The sequence below is a fragment of the Leucopleurus acutus genome (genome assembly GCF_964270905.1).
Source record: "Leucopleurus acutus genome assembly, chromosome: 8".
Lineage (NCBI taxonomy): Eukaryota > Metazoa > Chordata > Mammalia > Artiodactyla > Delphinidae > Leucopleurus > Leucopleurus acutus.
In genome coordinates, this window is record NC_139151.1 from 96542908 (window position 1) to 96550681 (window position 7774).

The 7774-nt window shown below is 53.0% G+C and overlaps 1 protein-coding gene across 6 annotated transcripts; it reads right to left on the reverse strand.

Annotated features, from left to right (window-relative positions):
- Position 1: 1 nt before the first annotated feature.
- Positions 2-7642, reverse strand: ACP2 (acid phosphatase 2, lysosomal). 6 transcript variants are annotated; one of them, XM_082845184.1, is made up of 12 exons: positions 7292-7329; positions 7040-7146; positions 6845-6940; positions 6427-6513; positions 5386-5538; positions 5178-5276; positions 5009-5098; positions 4422-4554; positions 3546-3628; positions 3325-3431; positions 3062-3237; positions 2-773 (listed from the first exon to the last, which is right to left on the reverse strand). In XM_082845184.1, the coding sequence occupies exons 4-12, from the start codon at positions 6505-6507 to the stop codon at positions 640-642; spliced, it is 1056 nt and encodes a 351-aa protein (XP_082701310.1). In that variant the 5' UTR covers positions 6508-6513; positions 6845-6940; positions 7040-7146; positions 7292-7329; the 3' UTR covers positions 2-639. The 6 variants fall into 6 exon arrangements, with proteins under 6 accessions (XP_082701310.1, XP_082701306.1, XP_082701305.1 ...); XM_082845180.1 differs by lacking the exons at positions 7040-7146; positions 7292-7329 and adding an exon at positions 7520-7642 and having other exon boundaries at positions 4422-4551; XM_082845179.1 differs by lacking the exons at positions 7040-7146; positions 7292-7329 and adding an exon at positions 7520-7642.
- Positions 7643-7774: the final 132 nt, after the last annotated feature.

Here is a 7774-nt window from a genome sequence, read left to right on the forward strand (position 1 = left end):
CCCCCGACTCCCTCCCAAGTACCCACATCCTTCCGACCTGCTCAAGGTGCAGGGGTGACAAAGATGCTGGAAGCATTATGTCTGACTCCAGTTAATGGTGGCTTCAGCTGGACAAAGGAAAACTTCGCTGGCTGGCTCTTGGGTGATCTGGTTCCTTGGTGGCCAGTGTTTGTACCCCCAGTGTTTTGCAGTTTTTCCCACTAAAATAAGCACTGAGAGGCAAGACTGTGTCCTCTGGGCCATTTGCCAAACACTCTGGGTTGGAAGAGAGAGTGAGCAGGGCTTGATGGAGAGGCAAAGTAGATCAAGTGGCAACTCCTTCAGCCTTTTTATCCTAGGTCCTGAGTGAAACTTGAATACTCGTCTACATTTCAGGTCCTTAGAAGGGAGCATGCAGGAGGCAAATCCTGTTTGGAGAAAGCCAGCGTCCAACATAGTACTTGGTTAACGTCAGGCACATGAATGCTGAGTGACAGGTGCCACAGGCCAAGCTGAGCGCCACTTGTTCATCTAGGCTGGGGTGACCAGAGGGAGGCCCAACCCAGGGTCTCCTGTCCATGGGCTGGGGAGCAGCAACAGTCAGGAGCAAGGCCCAGCCCACCTCCCCGAGGAGGCAGAGGGAAGGGGGCTGAGTGGTTGTCAGGCATGGTCCTCCCCGTCTGGAACGTGGCGGTAGCCAGGAGGCTGGGCCTGCATCCGGAAGAGGACGGTGAGGAGCAGCACTATGAGAAGGAAGAGGATGGAGCCACATACAGCCAAGGCCACGATCACCTCTGGGCACAGGGCAGGGAGGGCGAGAGAAAGGTCATGTCAGTGTTCATTCAGCAAATATCTGAGTGCCTACCACATGCCAGGTGCTGTTCTTACAATGGGGATATCACAGAGGGCCAAGACAAAGTCTCCCTTGTAGATTTTACATTCTAGGAGAGGAGATGCCATGACAGGCAAATGATAGACATGATGGATTAGTGGCAAATGCCATAAAGGAAAACAAAGCAGGGTAAGGGGGAAATGATGGAGAGGTAGGTCAGTCAGGGAAGGTGTCACTGAGAAAGTGACCATTTGAACCTGGAGTCACTGAGACATACAAAAGATCTGAGAGAAGAGTGTCCTGAGGCCAGGGGTCAGGGGGTGGGGTGGGTGGACGGGAAGCAAAGGCAAAAGGGAATTTGCTTGGCATGTTCTAGGACCAGCAAGAAAGTCAGTATCACTAGAGCAGAATACACAAGCACAGGAGATGAGGGCAGAGGACCAGACCAAGTAGGGCCTGGAGGCCATGGTAAAGAACTTGGGTTTTTTGTTTTTGTTTTGTTTTTTAATTTATTTTTCTTATTTATTTTTGGCTGTGTTGGGTCTTTGTTGCTGCATGTGGGCTTTCTCTAGCTGCAGCAAGCAGGGGCTACTCTTCGTTGTGGTGCGCGGGCTTCTCATTGCAGTGGCTTCTCTTGTTGCGGAGCACGGGCTCTAGGTGCACGGGCTCAGTAGTTGTGGCTCACGGGCTTAGTAGTTGGGGCTCGCGGGCTTTAGAGCGCAGGCTAAGTAGCTGTGGTGCACGGGCTTAGTTGCTCCGCGGCATGTGGGATCTTCCCAGACCAGGGCTCGAACCCGTGTCCCCCACATTGGCAGGTGGACTCTTAACCACTGTGCCACCAGGGAAGCCCAAGAACTTGGGTTTTATTCCAAATGTAATGGGAAGCCACTGGAAGATTCTGAGAAGAGTAGTGATGTGAACTGATTTATGTTTAAAAAAAATTAACTCTGTTGTGCTGAAACACTGGTAGAGCCAAGAACAGAATCAGAAAGAACGTTAGGAAGCTTTTCAGTACTTCAGGCAAGAGATGATGGCAGACAGGGCTAGGGAGCAAGAGCGTGTACTTCAAAGATGGGGCTGGTAGGATCTGCTAGTGGTTTGGAGGTGGGGTCTGAGGAAGAGGGTATTCAGAATAGCGCTTTGGGTTATGCTATACACCTAGGTGGCTAATGCGCCATATACTAAGGTGGGGACGCCTGGAGGAAGAGCAGATTTGGGGGAAGAGCATTTGGATGGATTGATTGATTTTTGAGCATTTGGATTTAGACTTCAACTGTGACATGCCTTAGTTGACATCCACGTAGAGACCTCAAGTCAGCAGCTGGATATGTGAACCTGCAGCTCAGAGAAGAGGTCATGAATCTGTGAGTCATAAAAAGACAGAACTTAGCATGGAGATGGTAATATAAGGCTGGGTAAGCTCACCTTGGGAGCAGGCATGGATGGGGAAAGAGCGAGGCTGAGCCATCCACTGGTTAGTGGGGAGGAGAAGCTAGTAAAGGAAGCTGCCTATGAGTTAGGAGAAGAACCAGAGAAGCCAAGGAAGTGTTTAAGGAAGGAGTGATCGATTCTGTAATGCTGCTGAGAGGTGACAGAAGCTAAGAATTGGTCACTGGCTTTGGTAAGAGGAGGTCATTGGTCCTTGACAAGAGTGGCTTCCATGGAGTGGCAGGTGACATAAGACTGTCCAGTGTGAGTCTGAGAGAATGGGCACTGAGGTAGTGACACCAGAGTCTAGGCAACCCTTTGAAGGATTACACCCGAAAAGGGGAGAGAGAAAAGGAGTGGCAGCTGGAGAAGGACGTGGGCCAAAGAGGTTTTTTTAGGCTTTGAGATGACACTGATCCAGGAGAGCAGTAACACTGAGCACCGGGGTCCGTGTGGAGGTGAGAAGAGATGGACCCAGAGTGTAAGTGGAGAGGCTGGCTCCAAGTGGTGGCTTGTACCAGCGAGTAAGCTGGGACACCTGGTGGTGGGAGGACAAGACAGTTTTCTCCCGGTTGCTTTTATTTTCTCTCAGTATAAGAAGAGGGGCATTGCCTGAGGGTGAGGAGTACGTCGCAGGGTGGGAAATTAACTGTCTAGGGATAGGATGGGCCTCGCCCCAAACCATGCAGCGTCTGAGCTGGCTAAAGGACTGCCATCCCCGCAACAGGACGGCTGGAAGAGCATCAGCTCTCTCGACGCCTGTGGATATGAATTGTAAGCTGTTCTGGGACACGGCCAGCATGGAGGCAGGCAGCAGCTCACCTGTGTCTGCAGGACTGCTTGCCAGCCGGCACTCCTGCTGCCAATCCTTGGGCACAACAGGCTCTGTGAGGCGAAGGAAGTCCTGCAGCGGGCAGCGGTGAGGGCAGCCAGGCAGGATCAGCGGCCAGGGGGCCTTGTTACTCTCATTCCGAAAGTACATTTCCACTGAGAAATTCCTGAGGGTTGATAGGAGACAAGATGGGAGCTGCCCACAGTCCCCACGTGAGCGCCTCTCCTCAGGGCAGACCCATAGCTCCACTCACCCGGTATCTTCCTGGTACAGTTCAAATATGTGGCAGGACGCATAGGGGGCTTGTTCACCATTGTAGACATCCAACGCCATTTGCAGAGCAACCAGGGTAGTGTCGTGCTGTAAGAGAGAAGGGCTCCCCATCAGCACTGCCCCCCACACCCCCAGGCACTGAAGAGAGGAGAGATCCAGCTCCTACGTGACGTCAGCACACTGGGGACCGTGGAAGCTTACCGCAGAGTAGACCAGCAGCTTAGGGAGCTGGGAGGTGGTTGCCATCAGGGTCAGGTTCTTCCGTATCTGAGCCAGCAGGACTCCTGAAGGAGAGAGTCCCCAGTGTCAGTGGCTACAGCCATCACCGTCTTCTGACTAGACCTATCTGAGGTCCTCTCCCCCTCTGCCAGTCCTGGGTCTGATCACCAGCACAGAGAACGCTTTAGATTCAGGGGAACCACGCAAACTCTACAGCAGCCCCTGCTCTCTAATAACTTCCAAATTTACAGAAGGAAGCAAGACAAAACAAGATATCTATATTTCTCACAGGTGCGGAAACCTGCCCATTTATTTATAAAGGAGCTACGAGGCCCTGCCCATGTTTGAAGAATTACTCCAGTTGGGAATAAATATAAACTTAAGATTGCTTCAGAGCACACAGGATGGGGGCTCCAGGCCAGGGGAACTCTGTCATGTGTAGGCTCTGAAAACTTTCTAGATGTTGGAAAGGTCTGGCAGCTGGCACTCCCTTGGGTGCTCAGATGAAGAAACTGACGTGTATTACTCTCAGCGTCCTTTCAGAGTGGCCCCCGGTGGTCCTCTGGAGGTAGGAAGTCATTTGAGGGAAGGGAGGGTCTTCTGACATGGGTGAAACTTAAGGATATGAATGGCAGAAAAGCACAAAAACCTAACTGTGGTCACTCACACAGTGACAAACATGCTAAGTATCTGCGGAACTGGGGAGACTGGATGGCTGACGGGATAACTAGGGGGATCTGGTTCTGAAAGAGCAGAGAACACCTCAGGCAGAGAAGTAAGCATGTAAGAAGCCCCCAGTAGCAGATGTCTAATGCTGTAGGGTTCTGACGGGAGTGACATGCTGCTTTTGTCACTCACCCCCCTGCAGCCGGGCCTTCTCTGCCTGCTCGTAGATCCCGAAGAGGAAGCGGAAGCTGAAGTCCTTTAGCCGGCTCAGACGCTGCATGGTTTGGGGCGAGGCCCAGGGCGGCAGGACCAGCCCGTGTGTCTGCTGTGTACGGCAGCGGGCAGGTTAGCTCCCCAGCCTAGGCCAGAGCCTCTCCCGAGAGCAGCTCTCTTCCCACGTGGGACAGTACCTGTGTGTGTGTGTGTGAGAGAGAGGGGAGGGAGAGGAGAGGCAGAGGGACTGGAACCAGGAGACATAGGCTGCAGGGAACAGGAAAGCAGGCTTGGGAGCGAGAAGTGTGACTCAGCAGAATGGAGTCAGATACCACGAGAGCTCTGGGTGGACAGAAGCAGGAACTGCTGACGACTGATAAACTATTTCCCACTCTGAGGTTCTTTTTCACCCGTGAGGGAAGTTGCCTTGTTTCACAAGAGGTGGCTTGCTTGGACCTCCCCAGTAAGCATGGTGTCCAGGCACTGTGTTCTACTTGGCCTGGTCACCTAGGCCTGTCGAGGTATGAGAGAAGAGTGGTCACACCGGGGACCCTGAGCCGGCTCACCTCACAGAAAAGTGTGTCGTAGACATTCCAGATGGTCTCCAGTGTCAGGTCCGTAAGCCCTGTCTCGTTGGCCACCATATCCAGAAATTGCTATGAAAAATGGATCAGGGGATCAGTCCTGCCCTGGGGGAAAGGACAGTGTGGTGACCTCCACCTCAGCCCCACTCACTGCATTCTGAATACTCTCATTCTGATACTCCGGTGTCCGCCGGGTCTCGTTCTGCAGCTGTTCAAAACGGGGACATGGGCCCAATGGGAACTTCAGCAGCTGCAGACCAAAGCGGGGAAGCAGAGGCAGAGAAGGAGTCGGGGATCAGCAGGCCAACGGCCAGAATTGTCCCTGTCACCACCTCTAGGGAAGAGCTGGCTGGTCTTACCCTGTCCTCGGCAATGGGCACAGTGTGGACGGGGATAGGCTGCCAAGAGATGTTTGGGTTAAAGCGCTGCATCCCGTTGGGAGGGAAGAGTCCAGCCAGGTTGGCCTCAGCACTCATGAGAGTCCGGTCAAAGTCTGTACTTCGCACATAAACCTGTAGAGATGACAACATAAGTCTCATCTGTGGGAGCGGGGTGGGAGAGCTCTGGCCCCTCACTGGGGCTCCAGGGGTGGTTCTGTTCTTGATGGTCACCTAGCAAATTATAAATCAACCATGCATCTGGCCCTCTCCCCTTCTCTGGCCTTCCTCATCCCTCTTCCCAGCCAAGGCCCACTCAGCTGGGGGCGTAGCTGTCCCCCATCTGTGAAGAACTCCTGTGGGAATGGCTCTAGTTCAAATGCCCCTCCCAGTCCAAAGTGCTTAGTCAACAAGGCTCTCAGGTCTGTCTGCTTGCCTGGTTTATTACAACACCTGTTTCCCTATCTAGGCCTGGGTCCTTAAGGGCAGAAACTGCCTTCAATCACACCTCCCTTTATAACTGTCTTAGAGACCAGGAGAGGAAATAAAATAAGGAACAGAGATATTTGCTTGTGAAAAGGGAGGAATAAGCTGTGAGAAAGGGCAAGATCAGGATACGGCTGGCCCTCAAGGAAACAATAACAACATCTAGGCACAAAGATCAGATCTGTATGGTGCACCATTATGTGCAATGCTAGCATAGTGCCTGCCCCATAACAGGTACTCAGTAAGTGTCTTGGATGGAAAGTCGAGTTACTTCACAGAGTCAGAAACTACTTTGCTAGATCCTTAAGTCAGCTTGGATGCTTGATCACTTTTGCCTCTCTCCAAGCCAAGCAGGGGCAACTCAGCCTCTAGGGTTTTGTTCTAGACAGCCCTTGGATGTCTTGTCCTGTAGTTGTGCTGTAACTAAAAGTGCATGGAGGGAGGCCAGAGTGCCCAGCCTCACCCATAGTCTCCCTGAGGGCAGAGAGTGAGAACAGCACTTCCCATTTCCCTTGCCTCTAGAACTCCCAGCCTTACCTCTTGCCGGTGGTAAGAGGTGTTGAGGAAGTCATGGTAGCGCTGTCGCAGAGCCTGGCCCAGCTCCCAGTGCTGTAGCATCCCCTCCTGTGGGCAAACCCAAGGGTTAAGAGGCCCACAGGGAAGGGATGGCTCACAATTACCACAGGGCCTAGCCACTATTGCTTTCCAAGTTCCTGGTTGAAAGTAGGAGTGGGTTAATCTGATACCAGGAGTCATTTATTAAGTGGCCGACTGTGCATGGCATTATGTATGCCCATTTTAATCTAGGCACAGATGAAAGTAAGATTAAGAAATGTGGTCAAAATCAGCACCCACATGGGAAAAGGCAGTTTGGTGAGGCCCCAAGCTCTGCAGCCTGCTCTAGAGGTCACTCATTCTACAGCTCATCCTGAGAGAGAGCTGGCTTCTGACCCACCTTGGTTAGCTGACCAAATCCCTGGGGCCATTCGTCTTCCTGATAGGGGTCCTTGGGGTATGTCTTCACTGGCGAACGGTCTCCATGTCGGTACAGCTGAGGGAAGAAAATGGTTAGCCTACAGGTCAGAAGGGTCCCCTCGATGTGGACACAGAGCCAAACTCTGCCCCATGTTGAGAAGGAGCCGTCACTCACTCTGGGAAGCCTTAACTCTACCAACTGCAAAAGACCCCAACTCAGAAGTCAGTAACTTCCTCCAGGTTCCAGAGGTTCTAACTTGGCTAAGCAATGTCACTGGAGACCTTGGGAAAATCAAAAGTACAGGTGGGAAAGGAAAAGAAATAAAAGCAATGCAGATGGTGGGGGAAACTGGAAAAAAAATCACCAAAGGTTTTCTTCGCGAGCCTCTTACCATTCAGCTACATCCCTGTCCCAAGGCAGACTCACCCGACCTATCCTCTAATACTGAACTCCGTACACCCTGCCCCCCCAAATACCCCAGAGCTTCACAAAAACTGCGAACCCTGGCCTCCAACCCCGCAGGCCGGTCGTCTCTTCTTAAACCAGCTCCTCCTCCAATGGACCCCAGACCCCAGCAAAGCCCCGCCCATCCCTCCACCCGCAGGCCGGTGCCCTCCTAGCACTGGCGAGCCCTTGGCGACCCCATCTCATTACCAAGGTAACGAAACGCAGACGCCGGGCCTGGGTAGGTGGCATCACCATCAGGTTAACACCAAGGAAGAGCTGGAGAAGAGCCACCCGGCTCCAGCCGAACTGTCTGCCCGCCATCACCGCTGTAGTCTGTGCAGCAAAGAGGCTGGAACCCGCTGAGTGGCACTTGCAGCAGCCGCCCGGACGCACCCTTAAGGACACACGCCGGAAGTGCTCTCGCCGCCATCTTGCTAAAGGGGGGGACAGGGATGGAGGGAG

What these genes read in the sequence shown, in the direction of transcription:
- ACP2 (XM_082845179.1), bottom strand. Translation starts at nt 7,633, where the DNA reads ATGGCGGGCAGACAGTTCGGCTGGAGCCGGGTGGCTCTTCTCCAGCTC. An exon ending in CCTCTTACCACCGGCAAGAG is followed by an intron (nt 5,539 to 6,426) that starts GTAAGGCTGGGA and finishes TCATCTCTACAG; the next exon opens with GTTTATGTGCGAAGTACAGA. An exon ending in ATGAGAGTATTCAGAATGCA is followed by an intron (nt 5,099 to 5,177) that starts GTGAGTGGGGCT and finishes CATTTTTCATAG; the next exon opens with CAATTTCTGGATATGGTGGC.